Source organism: Coloeus monedula (assembly GCF_965178545.1).
Source record: "Coloeus monedula genome assembly, chromosome: 2".
NCBI classification, from domain to species: Eukaryota; Metazoa; Chordata; class Aves; order Passeriformes; family Corvidae; genus Coloeus; species Coloeus monedula.
Window position 1 is genome coordinate 56599787 of NC_138782.1, and position 24507 is coordinate 56624293.

The window sequence follows — 24507 nt, forward strand, 5'->3', positions numbered from 1 at the left end:
AGTCTCCCCAGTGGGAAAGAAACTGGACAGGCACAACCAGCCACCACAGATGGAGTGCATCCAGGAGTACAACACCATGGGGCAGAAACCACAACAACCTGGAAGCATGAGAGGCAAATCCAGTTCATCAGTAATTCCCAAATGTAGGGACTCAGAATCAGTTCACGCAGGAATGAGGGACTCCAGGCATCTCACAAACGCCCTCTACCGTGAAGTGGGTCTCACAGGAAAAAACACTCTTTTCATGCATTTATGCAGCTCAAGGCACTTGGTAATTCCAGGGCTAATTCCAGATTTGCACATCACAACATGTGTAGTCCCTCAAAGAGCCAAGCGTATCTGCCACCAAAACTATCTGCAGTAAGCAGCCTTTAATTATGTATGTGTACTTGCACATTAAATGAAAACTGGGTTCAAGTGGAGCCCTGGAAGTGATCATGTTTGAAGGCCTGATCTTCAGTCAAATATTAAAAAGAAACAAGGCAACAACCAAGGAACAAATACTACTTGATTTTAAACACTGAGCATTAGGAACCAAATCTTCAATAAATTTTTTAATATCACACATTAGATCAGTAGATACAGTTGGAATAAGTGGCATGTATTGTAGTAAAGAGTAGCATCTTCCAGACAGTCAAAAGTACAATAACTCATGCCACTCATGTTTTCTATCTTGTTACTTCCATAGAGGCTTTCTTATTTTGATGGAGGGAACTCTGCAAACAAAAAATGGAAATTCAGGTGCTTCCAGTACTAGACAAAGCTGGAAAACTAGCAGAAATGGCTTTCTCCAATATTCAGACATGCAAGCTCTCTTTTGGCAAACAAAACTTTATCTTATTGAGACCAATTCAATTTTTTGTACCATTTTCATGGTGCTTGTTTTATTCATGGCATGAGGATAATAGATGCCATTACATTTAACCACATTAGTAAAGCAATGAATTGGGTGCTTAATGTTAAACATGCAACTCATCCCTCTAAGCTCAACTGCAGCTTTATGCATGCATTTAGATTCCATTTGTTTTACTCTGATTATTCAGTAGGACTTCAACTCATTAAAAGGTTAAACAGCACACCACTGAGCTGCAAACTGAAGTCAAAAGCCAGGCTTCAGGTTCACTTAGAAACAAATGTGATATCAACCACTTCCATCCCATTTGTCCTTGATAGACAACTAACACGCAGCTGCTCTTATAGACTCAAAACAAATAATGATTTTCTGTCAAGGAAGTCCCAAGGAATGGCTTGAGTTCCCTTGGCAGACTGCACTCAAAAGGACTGCACAATGCCAGCTTACTCTACTTCCATCTCAAGTTATCCTCCTAATGTGGTGTTACGAAGCAGATCATTGAACACACATGACAAAAGAAAAACATTGTTATTAGTTCCTCCTAGTGCGAAGATAATGGAATTCCTGTGCTTGAGCTCACATGACACTGGAGCCACTTCAAAGAAAGTGACAAATTTTATTGTGGGCCCATTCATCACACTCAGTGGGGTTTCACTGCAGACACCCATGGGGTTTGTATTGGGTTTATCTGACAACCTCTCCAGAATTAATTTTTTTGTATTTCAATGCAGCTGTGTTCCTTATGGGTTCCTAGAACAAAATCAGAGCATTGCCAGCTAAGTCTTCTTTTAGCGCTTTTATCACAGGACAGAAATTCAAGTTTCTATACTGTCACCGAGGTTGTCTTATATTACACAATCCAGTCAGGTAAGTAATCATGTGATTCTCACCGAAAAATAAAAATATACAAAGTAACATTTGTATAATGCAGATTTTTACCTAAAATGTGTTCTGAAATATTGTTTCTATCTATAGTGGAATCAAATGCTGAACAAACTTCATGGGTTCATGTTCATCAATTGATGTACAAATAATAACTACTATACCAAGCATAATAAAAAGCATTGAAAGATCCATCTCCATTTCGAAACTTAGAGTTGTTGCGAACTCCTTTTGTGTTTTTAAACATTTCTATTTAAAGAGATCCTAATAAATACAAATGCAACGATTTTTGAAGTACACTCAGCAGCAGGTTTTCAATAGGCAATTCACATTTTAAAATAATTAAATTATTGAAATATTACTGATATTAAACATGCTGAACTAATTTAGTCATTCCATATATTGTGGGAACACTAAAATTGCATTTGGATGATAATTAAGCTCCATATGTATTATGTATCGGAAAACAATTCACTGTAACCACAATCACTGCGTTTTGGTGAAGGTTAGTCACACATCCTGAGAACCACAGTACTTTATTGCAAATCACACACCACTGTGAGACATTACTGCTTTTAGTTCATTTGACATACACAAACCTCAGCATTCTCTCTATGCAGGAGAGCAGCAGACTGCATTATAAAACGCTTGGAAACCCAGTCTGAGTGCTACCAATACAGCACCTTTTACAGTACTCCAGGAGACAGACATTTCATTAACTGCCTGAACTAGGAGCTGAGTAAATAACATGCACTTATTGGAGCACTTTTCACCTTCTTTCTAATTTAGCTACTTCAGTAGATGCACAGCAGGTTCCTTTACAGAGGGCATTCTGATGTCTTACAACAGTTATTTCAACCATGTCATTAATAGAGTCATTGAGGCACCTTTTAGAGACACAACAGCTAAATCCATACGTTAAATGAACACCAATTCCCATCACTTCCCTTCTTCTGCCTATGTTTCCATGCCTATGAGCACACATGACAGGGGGAACAATGCTTTTTGATGCATCAGCTTGAAGTCATGCTGCAGCCAGCTACAAGGGAGGCTCTCTTTTGAGTTTAGAGGCAAAACAGTAACTACCCCTCTCTGGATTTGGTGACTGGATTTCACTTTCCTGTGCACGCCAAATAACTACTGCATACCAGTGAGTGAATGACAAATCAGCATTTCCCCTTTACTGGTTTTCCATCTCCATCCTTTCTCTCTCCATCTTCCCATAGAACTCCCACTGCGTTCAAACTACTGAGTTGAATGAAGTACATCCTTGCGGCAATTTACCAGTAGGAGTGTCTGTCGCATGCATGGACTCGCATGCACAGCTCTTCCGGAGCTCCTTCAACCTCACATATTGAGTAGGCTGGCAAATTATTAATAGCAATTATTGCCATTAAGTTATTTGTAGCAATTTTCAAGTGGTTAATATTATTTGTATTAATTCAATTTCTGTTTCTTTGAATTCAGAATCGTGGATCTACGGCTTCCAAGTCCTGCTGCATCCTTTTTTAGTGGACTTGGTTAAAAAGTTAGTAAGATCTAGATGCTCCGGCTAGCCGGGTCTCGGATCTTCCCGCCGGCGGCAGCTCCGAGAGCGCTGCGCCGGGGCCTCAACCGGGACGAGGATGGGGACCGGGGCGGGGAGCGGCTCCGGGGCCGGGCGGGGGTGATGGTCGGTACAGCGGGTACCCCGGGGTGGCGGTGAAAGGCCGGCGTGGGGCAGCGGGGCAGGGGCAGCGGGGCAGGAGCGCAGCCGGCGGCGGTGGCGGCCGGCGCTGCTGACGGTGCTGCCCGGGGATTACCGCCGGGCGCCCGCCGGCCCCGCTTTTGCTGCGCCCGCTGCCGGCCCGAGCGCAGGGGCCCGCCCGGGGACAAAGGGCGGAGCGAGCCGGGGCCGGGGCCGGGGCCGGGGCCGAGGCCGGGGCCAGGGCGGGCTCCGGCTCCGGCCGCCGCCCACACAGGGCACCTTCCCCAGCCATGTCCCCCAACTACATCCGGAGCTTCTCGGAGGGATGTGTGAGTACGCGGGGGCGGCCCCCTGGCCCCGACCGGAGCGGGGGTCCGGCCCCAAACCGCGCGGGGACCCCGCCGCGCCCCCGCCCCGCGCACCGGCCAGCGGTGCCGCCCGCCTGCGCTCTCGGCCCGAGCACGGGGCTGGAATTGCCCCTTTGGGGAAGCTTTAATTTGCGGGAATAAGTATGGCTCTTAGCATGTTTAGGTTTGCTGGTGTCACGGCGGTCTGTGCTTTGCCATCACCTGACATCATGTGAATGAATCAGTACAACAGCAAAACGAATAGACTTTGGGTCGAAGCGTTCAGCTCCGTCTGGCGCCTTCTGCAGCAGCGGAATACAGATAAAGGCAGTGAAACAAATGAACTGGCAAGTGCTAGACAAATTAACATTTATATAAAGTTAGTAGGAACAATAAAGTGTTCTAAGACATTATTTTGTTAGAGAGCTACTGCTCTCTAGAGCATAGACAAACTCTCTTTTTAAAACAAGTAGAATAAAATAAATACTTTGGATAGTGAAAAAAAGCCAGTAGACCTCCAACAATAACACTGTTCATTTTTATTTTTTTATGTTGAATGAACCCTCTGATTTGCAGCTCAAGCCGCCAACGGTAATTGGTCAATTCCACACTCTTTTTTTTGGCTCAATTCGAATGTTTTTCCTTGGTGTTTTGGGCTTTGCTGTTTATGGAAATGAGGCCTTGCATTTCAGCTGTGACCCAGACAAGAGAGAGGTCAATCTTTTCTGTTACAACCAGTTCAGACCGATAACTCCTCAGGTAATTATCTTTTTCTGCTATTTTTTCATTATAAAAATCCAGTGTTAAGAAAGTAAACTGCAAAAATTAAAACGTGATTGTTCCATATAAGTACTAACTGACTAATTATAGTTAACTAGGCTAATTATAACTAGTTTTTCATTAATATTTTCCTTTTAATATTTTCCTTTATCAGTGACTAAATAGGGAGCTGTGCTTCCTTTCCTTCAAAACAATCCTCATGTTTCAGAAACCAACTAAACTTTTCAAGTCAAAACATAACTGCTTTTTACTTTTATTGTCATCTAAGTGCTTATATGTTTGATATATATTTAAAACAGACTTGCAAAATGTTCCAATATGCATGTGTTTTAGCTGTCCCAATGCAGTTGTAAATGATCTGACAGCTACATTTCTGCTACATTTTAGGTTTTCTGGGCATTACAGCTGGTGATTGTACTGGTACCTGGAGCCTTTTTTCACCTTTACGCTGCTTGTAAGAGCATCAAACAGGAAGATATTCTCCAAAAGTCATCCTACACCGGTTTTTATATATTCTCTGTTTTCTTAAGGATTGTCCTTGAAGTTGTGGCTTTTTGGCTTCAGATTCAGCTCTTTGGTTTCAAAGTGAACGCAATCTACATGTGTGATGTGGGAGCACTTGAAAAAAAGTTTAACATTACCCGGTGCATGGTGCCAGAGCACTTTGAAAAGACGATTTTTCTTATTGCAATGTACACATTTACTGTGATTACAGTGATCTTGTGTGTTGCTGAAATTTTTGAGATCTCATGTAGAAGGCTAGGTTTCTTAAAAACTCAGTAATGTCAACCACACGTACTCATTTACCACCCTGTCCACCTACAGTCTTGTAACAATGATTTCAAACCACAAATCACAAATCATCTCCTGGCCTCTATGCAGTGTTGCAGAAGAGAACCACACTTATTATTACTGAGGCAGAATAGTCATTTGACCTGAGCTCCTTAACTAAAAACTTGCACACTGTTTTAGAATAATCTTTGTTTCCATGTCAAGGCCAAAGGCACTGAGGTCTCCAAGAGCAATATATTTTCATGACCTGCCACATACGATAGTTCTGCCTCCAGGGGAGTGTCTGTGTGTGTGGAGAAGGTTATTTATAAACACACTTCTATTCACAACTTTTCTGAACACATGCCATTGGAGCTAATAAGGTCATTGCCCTTTCAGGAAAAACTATTGCAAATTTCTTACATGTGCTTATGGCTTGAGAATTGAGCAATAATGGTGGATACTCTCTGGGTACCAGAAAGCATTCGAGCATCTTCCCAAGCAGTGCCACTGAGATGCAACCTGCATCTCAGCCCCCAGGGGCAGAGACTCCTGGTTAGGCTGTGGTGACAACATATCCATGGATACCAGCTTCACTCTGCAGAGGCTCAGCTACTGTCACCTGCTGGCTCAGAATCTCCTTCTAAGAGTAGCATGGTATTCTGTGTGCTGACTGCAATGCCTTACCCTCATGTTTTGGCTTACCACGCAGAAGATTTTTACCAATTTAGTATGATCACATTTTGAAGGAGGAAAAGGGCTTCTTGACAATTTTGCTTAAGTGGCTTAGAAGTGTCAAAATAAAATCTCGGAAAAAAGCCATTCCTAGGCCCAATCATGACTTGATTTCAGTGAGTTTTGCTTGTGTGTGACTGTGGAATTGAGCCCACAGAATTTTCTGCTGTTTGTGTCACATCTAACTTCTTCTTGCTGTGACTAAAGTTTCTAGAATAACAATGAAAAAAGAAGTCTGCATATTAAAATTATTCTATGCAGTAAGTGCATTTGGTTACGTTAGGTCTCAAAGGTATATAGGTATCAGATGGTTTTGTGTGCGACAGTTTCTTCTTAAGAGCTAATAAACATATTAAATTTAGAAGTGATTTCCTTGTGCTGAAGTGAGATAATGGAAATAAAAAAGATTTCAGAATCAGAAAGAAAGGAGGAGGTAGTTTCCTGTATAAAATATCTACACACAGCAATAATAACAATCAGCCATTTTCCATTCCTTTTTCAAATACAAAAAGCTGGGATTCTGATAACAGAATTTGGGTCATTTCAGAAATGTTTAGAAAAGTCTGGAAAAATTCTTACCAAATGTTTTACCACCAAGTGTTAGTTAATAAGTCCCAAACACAGTTGAATTATCATAGCCTTGCAATTCTCACCCACAAAAGTAATCCTGATCACACAAATGGCATTGAAAGTTTTAGGTGTCTTGGATTGGATTGAATCTGGGCCATGTAAAACAAAGTGAGCTAAAACTAGGTGTGTGATTTTTTTTTTTAATATGCTGATCAAGAACAAGATGATATATTTCAATATATTAAAGCATTAATATTATTTTTCCCCCATGGAAATAAGTTACATGTCGTAAATAAATGTCCAGTCAAAGCTATCAGATTTATGCAATATTAAAATAATTATTTGATATTTGCAAGCATTGCAAGTGGAATAAAAATCACTGTGCTAACTTCTTGTTTGCATAATATGCCATGTTCTTTGGTTAATACATGTTTAATTTTTCACTGTATATGTCAATATCCATCTGGAATTATTATTACAAACTGAAACTTGTAATCTCAGGTAAAAAAATATTTTTATTTATAAAAAAATACAGCATATAGAACTACTAAGAAAAATAATTTACTTTCACGTGCCAGGTACAGTTGTTATCAATGGTAAACAAATGCCACTTAATCAGTTATTTGTATAATAATAAAATAACTTAATCACAACCTTGTCAGTATTCTCCCTGGTGCTTAATATGTCATTGCTTGCTGTTCTTCTGTAAATTTCCAAACACTTCAGAAGGGTCAGAGGAGTGCCAAAACCCCCAAGCCCTCAGGACTTCCTTAAGTCCCTGTTACCATCAAGACCCTTGAAGAACAAGTACTGGCGTGGGACTGCCTGAAGATCCCTTGAGTGCTTTAGGAGCTGGATTACCCACCACTATGCCCTTTCCTTTTGTGGTCAAATTCTGGAACATATTAAAAATTTTCCTTCTTCTGAATGAGATACACCACCAATATTTTTTTCTGCATTTCCTGTGGAATTAAAATTGTCAAATTCCTCAGTTTTTCATTTTAAAGAAAAAGTGCATTATTGCCTTTTAGTGCAAATGTTTTTCTGTGCCTGATTCTGCTATTAGTTTCTAGACACGTTGATGGAGATATTATATCCATGTAAAGAAATCATTTCCCTGTGGCTGTCAACACTCCTATTTCCTATATTTGCCACTTGTTTTCCTGGCGCTCTTTGTATTCTCAAGTGTCTCTAAACTTTCTTTTGCTTAGTCTTCCAAACTCCCACCACTTTCATCCTTATTCACATTTTTTTCTATCAGCTTCCTTCCACCCTTCGTCCCTCTGAGATTGATATGCCCTCATGCATTTCTCAGTGTTGCGTTGATTTTTGCTCAAATGCTTAGCAAGTCTTTGAGATGATCATGAAGGCTTATTTTTTTCCTTGTTGCCATTTAGAAAGGAATTATATAATACACTTGGGGATTCTTTGATTCAATTCTATTTCTTTACAGAGCGAACATGAAGTCCTGTCTCCCAGAACACTGAGGAAGCATTTTTGTTGCTTACATCAGGTTCGCACTGTAAGTGCTTTGACTTTTTCATTGTTTTCCACCGCACTCCAGCCACCTCATTTTCCCAGATAGCACTCAAAGCAATCCCCAGCTCATGTGTTTGCAGTCAGTTTTGTCTCTAGTCAGACATCATGACCATTTTAGTTCTCACTTAACAAAGAGCTGTAATTGTGACATGATTGCCTTTACATCAAAGGTATAGCTGCTCTGGGCCACCCAGATTCTAGTATAGCACCACAGCATCCCAGTCCTGCAACCACTCCTTGTTCTGTTCCTTTCATGGATTCCTTTCTTCTGTTCAGACACAATTTCATTTCTGTTCCCTTTTTGGCACTCTCCCATGTTAGCAATGAGACAATGCAGCCACCTCTCCTACCCTGTGCCCCCATCCAACACGCACCTTTTTTTATGCCCTGGAGCATCGACATTCTCCTCCCCTGCAAACAGACACTTTGAGATCAAGAACAGGTTTGGCGAAAGGGCTGTCTAAAAGAAATTTTAAAATAGTTTTAACAATGTCATTGGAATGAGATAATAGACACTAAAATAATTTATATTTTAATAACTTGTGAGATCCATTTGAAACTATTTTGTTTCAACAGTTCACATTTCTTTTGCTGTTCTCATCCCCTCTCTGCAAAAGCAGAAATCCCTGGTGGTTCCTCAGAGAAAAAGTTATCTGGGAAGTGGTGGTCCTACAAGATGCATGTTCCAGGGTTGACAGGCTTGCTGACAGCTGGCAAGAAGCAGCCCAGTCCTATTAGCCAGGCCATGGTAGCATTGCAAAATGTGGAATATGTAAAATTTTCTTAAGAAAGGATTTTTTTTTTTGATGTTTAGTCTTTCTATACATTCAAGCCTAATCAACAAGAAGGGAGATTTAATCCGTGAAAACAGATAGCAGCTAGCAAGCCAGCTCTAAGTGATGTCCAAGTGTTAGAAAAACAAATCAAATTGGTAGAAGAATTGCCTCATTTACCAGGTTTACATTGTTTGCCAGGTTTAGAGCTTGGCATTCTTCATTGATCTCAGACCCAGGGGGAGGCTAACAAATCTTGGGAAGAAGGTTGCCCACTGATAGTTGACACAAGGAATGCAGAATTTACAGGCCACAGGGCCATTTGGCAGAACTCACAAAATCAGGAAGAAACTAATAAGGCAACTCAGCAACTGTGCTGCAATCAGCTCTGACTGGGTAAAAGGTAGTTCTGGCAGGGGGAGATCCTGACCACCACCTCATGGACCAGCGACCCAAGAAACAAAATGACTCGAATGAGAAAGATTAAACATGGTCACTAATTAGCATAAGAAGCAAGAGAATCATCAACTAACAGAAGACAGAATACTAATTGATAAGAAAACTATGTAACCTGTAACCTGTTTGCTAAATGTATTACTAGTAAAGTGTTGATAGTTGGGGTGCTTGATTTATGGAATACCACCAAACACCTAGGCTGCCGCAACTCCGAATAATCAATGTCTCTCTCGAGTGTGTATTTATTGGCATACCAGGTAACTGATCCGATTTTTGTGGACATCAGTTTTTGGGGATGAAGGGCAGAGGCCAGGATGTAAAGGTGCAGTTCAGCCCCCGAGGGCCTCCCGGACCTCTGGTAAGCCTTGGCACAGCCCAAGGATAAGATGTTTCAGTCTGAGAAGGGATTTTACTTTCAGGTGTACCTCCACAGGCCAGGTCTGCACAGCTCTTTGGGCTGACCTGCCAAAGGAAGGGAGGCAGAAGGGATGGGGAAGGCGTCACTGCTCAGCCCTGGGCAGCCGGGGCCAGGCTGCCATTCCACCGCTGGGCCAGGGAGAAGCCCCGGCCGCCCCGAGGTCTCCAGCCCTTTCTCACGGCTGCTGTGGGACGCGTTTCAAGCACTAAGGGGCCACGCAGGTGGCGTTCGAAGCTGTAGCTCCGCATACACGGACGGACGGACGGACGGACGGACGGCCCCGCCCGCCCCCTCCCGCACAGCAGGGGGCGCTCTCCGCGCCCCGCCACCCGCCCGCCCACGGCTCCCGAGCCGGAAGCGGAAGCGGCGCGCGGCAGCCCCGGGAGCGAGACCCGGGCGCCGCCGCCTCCCGCGCCATGGCGGCCTCGGCGCTGCCCCCGCTGCCGCCGCAGTTCAAGAGCATCCAGCACCATCTGCGGACCGCGCAGGAGCTGGACAAGCGGGAGCCCGTGGTGGCGTACTACTGTGAGTGAGGAGGCGGCCGCAGCGCCGCCCCGCCGGGCCCGGCCGCCGCTCCCTCCCGCGGCCGCCAGCCGCTGCACCGGGCGGAGCGCTCCTCCCCTGCCCGCCCGGGCTGCCCGTGGGATGTGCGGAGGCGGGGGGCGGGGGGAAGCCCCACCTCTGGGCGGTGCGGGGTGGTCGCGGTGTGCTCGGCTGCCGCTGCAGCCCCGCTCGCCTTTCATCCGCTCCGTGCTTGCGGAGTTAAAGGCTCTTCGCAGTCGCAGTGCGTATTCGGCAGCCCGGCTGCGTGCGCGTACGCCACCGTGCAAAGTGGCCCTGATGGGATAGTCCTAAGAAGTATGGCAAAAAATAGCATTCAAGAACCTTTTCAGAGTTTTGGTCCTCCTGTCCTGTGCAACCCTGAATAAGTATTTTGAGTCTGAGAATCTTTAGTTCTGATAGTAGTTCTTCCCTTTCCTTTTCTTCCCTTTTCTTCCCTTTCCCCTTTCCTTTCCCCTTTCCGTTCCGTTCCTGCCCGCACGGGGTAGGGGTTCTTAAAGGGAGTGAGTGGGTTGCTCTTTCTCTACTTCTTTCACCGAAATGAACACAGCAAAACCTTACTGTAAATCTTGCAAATTAATATGTAGATTTTTCAAGCTGATCTGGCTTCTAAGCTAATAAAGAAATGCAAGCCTGCTGTTAAGCTTAAATGCCTGTCACAGTTAAGCCACACTTGAAAAGTGCCTAAGACTAGCAGATCACCAGAAATGTATGTTTATGTTGTCGACAGCCCACCCTTAAGGGGAAGGAAGGTGTGTCATCACAGTGTTGGGTTTTTTTATTGAGATGTGAGGTTATTTGAGGGGTTTACTTGGCTTGTCTTCAAGAAGAATGAAATTAAAAATTGATGTAGAACTGGTAGTTTTTCTTTGTAAGGTGATTTTAATTTAGAAGAATGAAATCTTGACATTCAGGTTTCAGATAGCTCTGAAAAAGCTGTCATCCGAGTGACAGAATAATAATTTTACCTTTTCTGTGTTACACAGGAATAGTGTGCTAACGTGGAAAAGTGCAACCAGGAAGGTGAGGTAGCCACATTTTAGAACACTGGATGTTCTCAGTAGTACTCTCTCTTTATTTACTGGAAAAACAGGACGAGTGGCACTGTGTGTGGCAGGAAACACCAGCTAGGTCAAGTTGCACTGTTTTTTGTTGTTTGTTTGTTTTTCTTTATTTCTCTGGGTTTTTCTGTCATTATTCTGTCATATTTCTGTCATTCTGTCATTAATACCCTGTCTGGCTATACAAGAAAAAGATATGCATTAGTGTAGGTGATAAAATACAAGTCTATTTTAAACCAGAAATGTTTTCGTGTATGATCTCTACTTTTCTTTGTCTTTTGCATTCTGAAGCTTAAAGTCTTAGCGTAGAGGGAAAAAAAAGCCTGTGTTGGATAATTACCATTTCCTGTAAAGTCGCTTGCCTTGTCTGTCCTAAGCAGTCTGAAACTTTTTATTTTTTCATTTGAGTGCTTCAACACATCTGATTCATTACTGAGTATAGCAGAGACTGTATTCCAGAGATATCTTTTTCATTACAGTATTACGTAAAGTAAAAAGCACTGACACCTCTTTTTCAAGTTAGGTCTTGCTCATTCTTCTCCTTTGTGTATTTAAAAAAAACAAAGGATCTTTGTTTTCACCAGTGTTCCGCTGATGACACTTACTTCCTCCCATGGTGGATGAGTTTGTCTGGATTGACGAAAATGCATTACTCCTGTTCCATAGTTGTTTTTGTCTTCATTTAGTTCTGGCTTTGAAGCAAAAGTAAGGTTTATGAGCCATTAAGTTTTAACATTGTGGGTTTGGAATAATTGCATGGAATCCCAAAGTATTAATTATTAATATTGCTACTATCAAAAAAAAAATGTACTGCATATACTCCTAGCATGCTGTGAATAATAAAAGCTTTACTGAAAAGATAAAGTTTTAGAAGTGTAGATCTGGGGACACAAAAAATTTTCAAGATACCTTTCAGATAGTGTTTTGAAAATGCTTCTCATTAGACGCATCACTGAAAAAAGTGAGCATCTCTTTGTGGAGCCTTTGAAATGGGTTTCAGAGGAGCTCTTTACGTTTTATATAATGTATTGTTTGGAAGGAATGGAGTGAGGAAAGCACTGTGCAAGCTAAGTCGTGTGGTGTTGCCTGTGCTGGCACTTCTCCACCAGCCTCATCTGCAGGCACATGCCTGGCACCCTGCATGTCCTGGGACCAGGAGGCTGGTGAGGCACGGCAGAGTGCACCCTGTGGTGAAAGGCCATGCGATGGGACAGTGCTGCATGTTCCATCACAGGGCTGCTTTCACAGGCACCCTGTGAGGGGGAGCACTGGTTAGCTAGTGGATGTAACTATCAGTCTGAACAGTGATGTATTTATAGCTTTGGAATGTTGCCATACGTGGTTCATACGTGGAAAAAAGCTTTGGTCACAATACTATTAATGTTGCCATGGTACAGTAGTTTGCAGTATGGGCATATGTATGCTAGGTTTTGTTTCATGTTAATTTTAGTTAAATTCCTCTATTATATGTCTAATAATAAGAGCTGTGACACAAATTAATTTGAGCATCAGAAGTAAGTGCACTCTGACAAGATGTGTTTGCAACCTAAAATAATTGCTTTCTATAGCTTAGCAATAAAATTGTCAGAGAAATTACTGCTCTTGTTACTTTTTTGTCTCTCATCATAGGTGATATAGGTGTACTCTTAAAGCTGGGAATTTATATGGCAGTTACATGTTTTATTTGCATACACTATTTTAATTTTTTTTCTCTTGTGTGCATTTTAAGCATTAAGATAGCATAAATCAGTAATGCCACCTAAAGAAAATGCTGTAGTCCTTCTCTGGTCTCTCATTCCTAACCCTAGAGTGGTTTGGAAGCAAATGTTAATCTAATTGCATGATGAAAAACAATAATAAGCTATTTTTCAGCCAGGCCGATTCACTGCTGCTTAAGCAACTGTGTTCCCCCAAAGACAAGGAACAAGACACAGTGGCTTGGGACAAAGGCAGGACTCCTGCTTTTTTGGTGTTGCTGGCATATGTTGATTTACAGAAACTGTAATTTAATTCCCATTAATCCGTTTTACACAGTTTAAATAGCTGCAGCAGGGATTATTTGTCTTTTTCAACAGCCACATAATTTTCCACGTGAGAAATAAAATGTTGAACATTGATGTTCTTGTACACTATAACACAACACTTTTTGTTGTGGTACTTCCACACTGCAAAAATTAAAAAACTGGTTTATTACTGGTAATCCTGTGCAATCCTTACAAAACCTTCATGCTTAACCTCTTTTTTAGGTAATCAGATTCAAAGCAGAATATGATCAGTAGCTTTAGATGTTGTGTGTAAACTATTACCTTTTTATTGAAGTAATTAAAATATATTTTTTTCCTGACAGTATGTACCATAAATTAACATGGTTGTAACATTTGTTCTACCCAGAACACAGACCGTAGAGAAATAAAGAAACCAGGTTTATTTTTTTAAAGCTTTTAAGAGGACATGATCTCACAAAATAATTCTTTTAAAGAGATTAAACACTTAATGGTTAATGTAAGTGTCCAGCACTGCAATGATCTACCACTTTATTTTAAATGCTTTCTTCCCCATTTGATACTTTTTTTCACTTTTGTATTATTTGTTAATCATTAAGTATGTAGGTATTTCAGGTTCAGTAAAGGTCAGTTTATTCAGCAGGTATAAGGGAATACTAGAAAAAAATGCTACATTGGTTGCCTAGCAAAAGTCAAGTAAGTAATTGGTAGTCAATAAAATAACTTATTGTGTTAAAAACTTACATGAGTCTTACTGTTTGACTACTTTGAGATGTTATTTGCAGACACAAGGAGGCAGGCTCTGATTAAAAAAAAATTTCTGGCCTGTAATAACTGAAGAAATCATATATCCAAACTGTGGCAGTTTGACTGATAAGTTTGGGGTCTTTTTAATTGCAAGGTTTGAGAGGTAGCTGTATCTTCCAAAAACTTCAGGTTTACAGTTTAAAGCAAGATTTTCATTAATGGCTGTTGTTTCAGCCTTCCTGTAGCATTGTTAATAATCTCTTTGCAAAGATGATTGGTAGTCTATACTTAGTGAACATTGATGTTCTAATTCAAAAGTATTGAGAGAATGCCAGTGAGTTGCCAGAAAAGGACTGATGTTTCATGAACAATGTTTGGATAGCCAATGAATCCAACATGAAAAAAATTATGATTCTAGTAATTTTCAAAAAGCAAAGTGTGGTGATTTTTGCTTTAATAAACATCAGCAAACAACCATGTAAGATCAGTAGATTGGTTCTGTATGAAAGAGGTGTGAAAAAATGCCTCCAAAGGATCATACTCTTGTATTAACCTTTCTGCGTTTGTGAGATCAAGCAGGAGAGGAGCAAAAGAGACAATTTTTTTTCCACAACTAGTTGACAACCTCTTGAACCAAAAGTCATTCAGCTTTTAACAGAAATATCCCTCTGCTAAATGTGACTGGCTTTTCACATTCAAGTGTAGTCAGACACCTATTAAACAAGCTTCTCTTTGCATACAAATTATATGAGTTTATTATTATTAATATTATTATTACAGAAAAAATAGACTGTAAAGTTCATGGTCTGACTAAGAATTTGGGAAATATAGTTACTGTGCAGTTTTACAACTCAAATACTGTTATTTTTTACCGATCCTTCCTTAGAGCAGAGGACTAATAATGGCCAGATATTTTAATTGAGCTTTTAAATAATTCAACTTTTTATTGTATCTTAATGCATTTCCAATGATTAATTTAGAAGATGCAAGTAATTAAGAATTATTAATAAAAGTAACTGGTATTTGCTGTATTTGGAGAGATTCAGCACATACTTAATGACTTCATTTATTCTGGGACACTGTGGAATTGAAATGTTTAAAAGAATGTGCTTATAAAATTCCATATCTAGTATGATCCAATTCCTGATCCTTCCAGTTTAAATACTCATCTATTGTATTAGTTTTGTGTAGTCCATTTGTAAAAGTACATTTTCCATATTCTCATATTGCTGGTGGCAGAATATTATTTTGTGGGCTACCAATACAACAAATGTTTTAAAGGCTTTTATTAGAGCTTGCATACAGAAGAATAGATTTAATCTCTTCTTTACTCAAGGTAAGTTAAAGTAGTCAGATATTTAAGTAAATACCAGTTTCATAGTGTACTGTTAGACTTGTCTTGTTTGTGCTATAAGGTAAAACTTTTTCTCAATTTATACTTTTCCCTTTGCTTTCTATTTTTTTCTGTTTTCAGTCTTTGTTCGCTCTGATTATTTCAAAGATTTGTAACTGGGGAAGACTGTGCTCTTAAAATTGTTTTGTCTGTGCAGACAGAAAAACTAAAAAGTGTTAGGAATAACAAAGACAATTATATAAACCCCACAATCCTCAAAGCAAACTGTGGGTGGTGGCAAAAATTAAGATGATATTAACTCTTGTGTAGTATTTTTGGGCACTTGCTTTGATTATATAGGAAATATTTTAAAATAATCTATTCTGACAGAGATAGGAATGAGAAGATAAAATAGAACAAGTGTACTTCAGAGATCGAAACCTTTTCTGAATTACATGTATTTGTATGAAACTCATAAATTTCACTTGTATGGTAAATGTAAATGTGTAAATTTAGTGTAAATATACTAAGGTGCCTTGTTTCCGGCACATAATTCACCTTTTTTTGGTATATATTTATTGAACTTGAACCTCTGGAAGTAGAATTAACAACTGTCTTTTCCTGCCTGAGGTTTGCTGCTGCCTTTGAAGAAGGGATGCATTAACATCAGTATTCTGATTTGCAGAAAAACAGAACTGTTGAGGTTGGAAGGCTTTGTACATCCCCTCATGCAATCCCCTGCTCAGAGCATAATCACTAGGGCAGGTTGGTCAGGACTGTGGGCAGGCAGTTTTTGAACATCTGCAAGGATGGCGACTCCACAACTGCTGGGACCAACCTGTTCCGGTGTGTGATTACCCAGACAGTAGAAGATTTTTCTTACATTTAAATGGGATTTCTTGTATTTCATTTTGAGCCTGTTGCCTCTTGTCCTGTCACTGGACACCACTGAGAAGGGTCTGGCTTCGTCTTCACTCCCCACTGCCCCCCTTCTCACGTAAGGTATTTGCATACATTGATAAGACCCTCTGATTATTTGCTTTTCAACACTTAAACAATCTGAGCTCTCTTCCTCTCCTGGTGTGACAGATGTTCCTAGTTTTTCATCAGCTTTGTGGCCCTTGCCATGTCTCATCCTGGGGATCCAGGACTGCAGGTGTGGCACACTAGTGCCAAGTAGAACAGAAAGACTCCTTGCCTCAACCTGCTGGCGACACTTCTCTTGATGCAGCTGTGGATGCTGTTAGCCATTAAGGTCAGGAGTACACTTTTGAAGCTTTCAGTTGATGCTGCCAGCCTAATGCCTTGTCTTTTGCTAGTTTCCTTCAGCATCATGTAATGAAGAGAGAGTGTAAGGCCAAGTTTGTTTGTTAGTATGTTAAATCTATTTTTTAAAGTCTTTGATTTCAGACAGCTTGGACTTAGCCATGTAGAAATATCATGTATTTATGATCTGCATGCAGAAATTATGTGATTGAAATATGACACATTAATGTTCATGAAAGCAAGAATAATTCATTTTTATATGAAAATATGTTTCCAGTAGTTTTGAATTTGAGTAGAATCCAATTTAATGTCCTTGTTTGTTGGAATTGTAAAAGGAAGAGAGGCCCGGGGACTCTGGCGGGGGAGGAATGCAGTCCAAACCAATATGGTTGATAAGAGCAAAACTCCGTTTATTAGCAATCCAGAGGCACTTATATAGTATACCAGCTTGTTAACTCTTAAGTGGCTTAAAACTTAGCAAAACGCATTTCTACTTCTACATAATTGGACTTACATTGGCAAGCTTCTACAGTTATGTTATGATTAAAAGAATTCAGAGTTTACCTCCCCCTCTCCAGGTCTTACCTGAACAGCTGCAAATCTTCAAGACTCCCTCTTTGTTTCTCAGGTTTGTTTCTCACACGAATTTTTCTCATGCAGAGTTTTTCTCACAGGCCTTTTGCTTGCAGGCCTATTGCTACAGTTCTTTTATTGATCCCATAATTCTATCAATAATCCATGCCCCTGATCCTTTAATAATTGCAACACTTGTTCCCCTTGCTTCCCACATTTATATTCTAACTGTTGGCTTCCTGTACCAAGCAGTTAACAAACATTTTTCTGTCAGTGGTTTGACAAAGAGAAGAGGAAGATGTAGAATATGAATGAGTAATAAATTACAGCCTGGAAAAGCTTTCATCCCTTAATCAGAATCAAAATATGGCTAAAATTTATTGCAATGTTATTTTTTGCTATTTTATGTCACTTTGTTACTATCAAATGTCAAAAATATTCCACTTGCTAATAATTTATTTTCTATGCTAGAGAATTAAATATACACAGGGAAAAAGAACTATAATCTTTTGATCCTGTTAGAGCAGGAAAAAGAAAGATGGATAGTAGGACAGAATTAGGAAGATAAAGAATCAACCTATTGTGTATGCTTGCTGGCTGGAACTTTTGTTCTCCAGTATTTTTTACTTGGCACAAAGTTAGTTTAAAATGGGAGCAAGGGGAGTTTCAGTTGTTACACAAACATGAATCTGGAGTGACTTACTGTGTATGAGGAATGAATGTCTGGCACATACTAAAGACAAAATACTTGCTCTGAAATTGTGCTGTGTATTAGCAAAGGAAAAATAACGTGGTATTACGTGACATAAATAAAGGGAGAGAAGTTTCTGTAAAGCTCACTGTATAATTCCAGCCAGCACACCCACACTTAGTATTTACTGAACAGAGATTAAGGGCAGCAAATCAAGATGTATATTTTGTAGTTGTCTTGGCATAACATTTTTGTGAGAATGATTACTTGCCAAGTCTTTATGAATTTGAAGATAAATGTCGTGTCTGCAAACTGTCTTAGTTAATAATTGGCAAAACAGTCGTGTCTTTGTGTGTAAAATTGCAAATTACTTTAGCTCTACTTATGTTATTTAATATTTAAACATTAGTTCTATGTAGCCTCCTTTACCTCCTTAGTACTTTATGCACATACTATACTACTTCATTGGTCACATAAAAGTCTATTTTGCTACTTGAATGGAGGGGGGCAAAAAATAGTTGTATCTGTCATAAAGCTGAGTGCGTAAAAAAAAAAGGAAGAATAATTTCATTCACCTGTTTGTTTCCAGATATTCCAGATCTTCATCATAAATAGTGAAGAGAGATAAGAATTACAGGTCGTTTAATTCCAAGATTGTCTACATTCTTAATATACTCCATTTTGGCTTTAAAAACTTGAAAACTTTTGCAGCTATAATGTATGGGTTTAGTTCTCTTTTACATTAACATTTCCAGAAGCTTGTCTGTTCACAGAGGATTTTTTTTTATCAGAAGTTCCAAAGCAAATGGCTCCTGTAAGTAAAGTTCTTTAGTTTTAACAGTATATCGCTGGTCATTAGGGACATGCACTTTAAACATTTTTTTCAATGTATACAGAGAAGTTCTGAAGAGAAAACCAAAATGATTTTGATGTAAAATGGCCTTTCAAGTGTGGTATTCTACAAGGTAAAACAATGCATTTGTAATACAGAACACTAAGAGGATTTCTTTTGTGGTGTCTATACCCTTCAGGAGATTACCTTCCACTTACTAGAAATGGAACCACTTCCATTAAAGCAAAAGTTTTGGGACTTATCAAGCATAGTAATTTGCAATATTACAGAATATTGCTTTTGCAATATTACAGAAACCAGAACAGCTGTACACAATGTAAATAATTTGTTTTCTTTTAGATGCGGGGGAAGAGGGCAACTGAACTGATGTCACTGTTGACTTTCTTAGTGGAGATGTTGGAGGCGGTAAACTTTTGGCCTCTTGCTTACGCGATATTTGCTACTGAGATTACCTGTCAGCATAAGCATGGAGGACAGTTCTTTGACCATTAATTGCCAGTTTAAAATTTGACTGATGATATTAACACAGGAGAGGTATGTTTTGCTCTTGCTGCTGAAAATTTAGTAATGAAGTGAGTTTGCCCATTTGATGCAAGTTAGGCATGAAAAGCACATTATAGATTTCCTTCACTGGGTGAAAACATATTTTTCAGTTATTACCATGTATCTTTACAATAAGTAATACCTGTGTGATTGAGCACTCACAAAATGAAAGATATGCAAGAGAACCCCTTAACTGGCAAAGGCAGTAGTATCAAAACCAACACAGTCTTACAGATAGCCTTCATGTAGAATACTCGGGACATTTCAAAATTAGAGCAGAGAGGATGACAGAAGATACAGATGTGGAAGAACTTGCATTTGGAAATAAACTAAAATTTTTTCCTTAGGAATATGTTATAGTAATACTCAAAAATTTCAAGAGTAGAACTGGTAGACACTTTTTCTTGTTGTCAGCAATAAGGCAAAGGATTGCTTACTGCTTTCAGATTCATTCCCATGTTGCTCTTCATACAGATAATTTCAGAAGCAAAATTTCAAAGCATTAAAAGATAATTATATTTATTTCAGTAGTGTCTTCAAAGATACATACCGCATTATTTCCTCCTCTTCCAATTTTGTTTTCCTATTTTCTTTAAAGATAAATACCACATTATTTCTTCCTCTTCCTATTTTGTCCCTAGAAATCTCTAGTTCTTTCAGTTTTTCAGCTGTTTCACCTTCTGTTTGCTTGGTAAGTTTAATGATAGAGGTTTTCAGTCTTAAAGCCCTGCTTTTGACTAGAGCAGCATTGAGTAAAGCAGTAAGTGTACCTAAGCATACTTAACATTCTGTGTGTCACTGATGAGATTCAAACTGTGGAGAGTTTTCTTCTGTATCTTCAGTTCATTGAGTGAAGCCGATGTTCGTGGAGATTTTGACTGGTAGTGTCTGGTTTGTGTTTTCTGACTTAAGGGTTGCCTCATTTTTCGTTGCAATCAGATTGTTTTGTCAATGGTATCTGAGCCAAGACTACCTTTTGGCACTGAATGCTACTATATAGTGATGCTCTGTCAATAGTCTTTTTTACAGACATCACGCTCATTCTTGATCACCACTTACTTGAGAAAAAAGGAATAGCTTTTGCCTTTATCTCAGTGACTGCCTCAGCAGAGGCCTATCTCTGGGCAGGTTAGTCCTTCTTTCAAACATATAAAAGTATGTGAAGAAGTGAGCATGCAAAAATTCTGGACTTCAAAAGCTTTTAAAGATCACAGTAGACTTTCTTGTTAGGGTAAAGTGTGCTTTGACCTTTTGCCAGTTAATAAGATCTTTCAGGAAATCTTAACAATTTCTGTAGGCAGTGATACAAATTGGGACTTGGTGGCTGCATGTGGTAACTGTGTCCTGTGGTCAGTTTTGTGGTACAGAGATGTAATTGCTGTGCCAGGTGGAACACATTTAATCTTATCTCAGGTGACATTAATAGTTTATCTCTAGGATGTCTCTGTTCTTAGTATCTTAGAGCTGCTGCTGCTACAGCACCTTCATGCCTTCTTGTCAGTCTGTGCTGTGGATAATAGTCCTTTGATCTTTAACAACCTAAGAACCTTGGATACCTTGGTCCTAGGAAGGAAGGTTAGGAGGAAATAGTGTTGGTATGGAAGATTGCTTGATGTCATCCACAGTGTAAAGTTACATATGGACAAGAAAAAGATGTTTCTTATCTGTAACTATTGTTCCCTGACATGTAATTTCTGTGTGTTCAAGGCTTGTTCTGCATTTGTTCATTGGGGTGCCTGAAGGAGTCCTAAAGTCTTTCTCAGCCTCTGAAATCCTAGGAGGGGAAAGGGCTGGCTTTTCAGGGCTTCATACAAAGTGTACAGATGTCACAGTCCTGTAAACAAACCCCTTTGGATACTAGTGAAGAAAAAATTATCTGGCATTCAGTATTTAAATGGATATATTTGCAATGGGAGTAAAAAAAATCCCCATATAGGTAACACAAGAGTAACAGTTACAAATTAGAAGTACTTTTAATTTTTAAACTGATCAAGACTAAAGATATTTGCAAGATCCATTTATATGGAAACAGAGTTCTTTTTATGTAAATGAGTTATGGACAAGATCTGAAGATGCATACTTCAGCAAGTAAGGTAAATCTGTATCCTATAATGACCAAATACATTTTGAATTTGTCACCCTAATGCATATCAGTCTAAAATGAATTTATTTGCCTCTGAAAATACCTGATCTTTTCATTCATCAAAAGGAGGTAACTGATCTAGATGGCTCATAGGTTTAGCAACCTTGTGTTAATTCTTAAGTTTTATATTGTTAAATTGTATCATGAAATGTGTTCAGGGGAGCTTACAATCAAGTATGTACTTAAAATCAATTTAATCAAAGATTGCGCGTTAGCTCCTTGTCATGTGATGATGGTATTTTAATTGATAGATGACTTAATATTAATTTTAGTGCCTTAGATACAATTCTCTGTATCTTTGTGTTTGAATTTCTTTGAAATCTAATTTCAACTTTACATGTGGTGTTTTTAATGTTTAACATTAACATGTCAGCATCCTGAAGATAAATAAGGTGGGCTTAAGAGTACCTATCAGTAAGTAGCTCAATAATGATGTTGTCACTTGATGAGACCTACATAGCAATTCTTCCATTTGTCATGGTCAAGTGTGGTAGTTGTTCTTAGTCTTTATTAATTCCTTTCGTTTTGTTCAGGACTTTCACGTGGTTGTTCTTTACTGGAAACTTGAATACAAAGATCCTAGATCCTTTTATACATTGTAATAGTAAAACTAGAGAGGCATTGGAGAGCAGAAGTATTTTGTTTTTCAGAAGAATGTCTTTAGATAGTTGGGCAACCCAACAGCTTTAACATTGAAAAGTTAGTGAGCTTTGCAGTCCCGAATAAGGAACATACACTTTGGCTTCAACATTCAGTTGTATATGAAATGGGAAATACTACTTTAAAAATCCAGAAAAATTAGCTAAATTATGGTGCTCACCAGCAGAATCTAAGTAAGTTTTAGAAAGATATCTAATTTATTAGACAAACTGCTAATAGATGGAAAAGGCAGACAAGCTTTTGAGCATGTTTTCTTCTGCAGCAAGCATCAGGATAAGTGCAATGTGATGACAATTGTGTAATATTTGTGTTTACTGAGGTAATTCAAAGGGAAGAGGTTCTCTCTAGTGTATGAAGAGATGCTTGGGAGGAATGAGATACTAAAGCTGTGAAGCAAGTAAGGATTACTTGCAGAACTCTGTGTCCTGCAAGAAGAAGGACATGGGGTATTCCATAATAACTACTCCATGATAATATTTGGTGGAGTTACGGCTCTTGACTCTTAAACTTTGCATTTGAAGGTGTTTTGTAGGACTCCCTTGAAAGTCAGAAGGGAGAGTTAGAGGAATGGGTTTCTTGTGGGAAATGTGGGAAATCTGCATTTGATTACTGAATGTTTCTGGCCATTTTCCCTTCTTAGTGTGTGTTAATCCTAGTAAATAATACTTGCTTGGGTTTGCCCACAGTTTCATGAAGCCTGTTAAGTTCTGCCATGTGCATCTCTAAAACTCACAGATTTTTCATAGTAAAAAGATAACTTTTAATCAGAAGATGTTAATAATTCATTTTCAAGATCTTAATAAAAATGGGTAACTCTTCTTGCAGGGAAAGTTAGATAAAGTCTGTTTTGTCTGATTTGAAGATCAGGTTTGTGTCTTGAGTGTTTTGGTGCTATGTACGCACATACATGGAGATAGGAGATGCTTAATACCATTTGTTCAAGTGTTTTAAGGCTAACTGGCTTCTGTTATGTGAAGTTCCATTTATATCCATACACTCTCTCAAATCAATTTGAAGTTCCTATTTGAGAGATTTGCAAGTGAGGGTGGTGGTGGTAATTTATAAAAGCACTTAATATTGCATAATAGTGATACAAACATCAGTTTGAAATGAGTGGGAATAGACATTGGGGAAAAATAAAGCATAAACCTCTCAAAAATATATTCTAGTATCTCTGCAAGGCCAAACCTTACATTTCACTGTCACTGCTCACTTGTACTGGAGTCAGTACATGGTTAAATCATTAGTCTTTCAGGTGTGTTGGGGGTCATTGCTTTGTTTCCTTATGGGTTTTGCCTTAGATAATGACTTTTGGTGTTTTTTGTGTGTTTTGTATCATTTCAAGGTCGTTTGTATGCAATGCAAACAGGGATGAAGATTGATAGTAAAACCCCAGAATGCCGTAAATTTTTATCCAAACTTATGGATCAGTTGGAAGCTGTAAGTAGAATTTATTGCTTTCCTCAAAAATGATCATGATATTAATTTAGTTTTCATTTAAACTTCTGTAAATACTGTCTCTTCTCTGCAGCTATTCTGCATGCAGGCATACTGTATGAACCTTGGTTGTATGTAAGAAATTGCAGAAGGATTGGAAGGAGATAAAGCTGTATGTGCATGCACATAATTGAAATTTTGCCGTAAGATTTCGTGTAGACAGTACAAATTACAATGCTTTATTTGTACATATTCTCATGACAAATCATAATTCATTATGAAGTTAATGCAGGTGCTCTAGAAGACTTTTTAAATTGATTTGCCTTTGATTCCTTGAAGTCTTAAGAGTTACTTTCACTGCTGTAGTGCTTAGTAGCCTAGTCCTTGGATGCTTTTGAAATCTTTAACCTAAACTGTTGTATCTAGGGAGCTTTTTAAAATATTCTTTAAAAGACAAAGATACTTCTGATTGTATCCTGTACTGGAGATTGGAGGTTTTATTTTATGAATTTTTGTAAGCACAGTCTAATCTGTGTGGGTAAGGGTCTATGCCATGCTCTTCTGAATGGACCTGATACTATTAAAAACCTTTAATAAAACAAGAGTTAAACAAAGAAAGGTGAGGTTGTTGTACAGATGGTCAGCTTATGTTACAGGAACTGTTTATGTTCGTACCCTGTAGTTTTCAGTATTCTCGAGGGAAGAAGTTTGTTGATTTTAAGTTCTAAGTGCTCATTTGGAAGCAGAAAGTAATGTTGAAAAATGAAGCAGCAGTTCTTTTTTTTGGTCAGTATTGGTGAGTCCATCCAAAATCTAGCAATCCCT

The 24507-nt window shown here is 39.1% G+C and overlaps 2 protein-coding genes across 4 annotated transcripts in view; both read left to right on the forward strand.

Annotated features, from left to right (window-relative positions):
- Nucleotides 1-3712: 3712 nt before the first annotated feature.
- Nucleotides 3713-6385, forward strand: GJE1 (gap junction protein epsilon 1; the record flags this gene model as incomplete). The annotated part of the gene is made up of 3 exons (XM_082277288.1): nucleotides 3713-3751; nucleotides 4346-4528; nucleotides 4937-6385. The coding sequence occupies 3 exons, from the start codon at nucleotides 3713-3715 to the stop codon at nucleotides 5330-5332; spliced, it is 618 nt and encodes a 205-aa protein (XP_082133414.1). The 3' UTR covers nucleotides 5333-6385.
- A 3789-nt stretch (nucleotides 6386-10174) lies between these two features.
- The window catches only part of VTA1 (vesicle trafficking 1), a 37771-nt gene continuing 23438 nt past the window's right edge, over nucleotides 10175-24507 (forward strand). For 2 of the 3 annotated variants that reach the window (XM_082277245.1, XM_082277246.1), the window contains exons 1-2: nucleotides 10175-10336; nucleotides 23591-23685. In XM_082277245.1, coding sequence (XP_082133371.1) covers nucleotides 10228-10336; nucleotides 23591-23685 — 204 coding nt within the window. In that variant the 5' untranslated portion in view covers nucleotides 10175-10227. Of the gene's footprint in view, nucleotides 10337-19298; nucleotides 19434-23590; nucleotides 23686-24507 lie in introns of those variants that run through there. The other variant, XM_082277247.1, reaches the window with a different exon arrangement.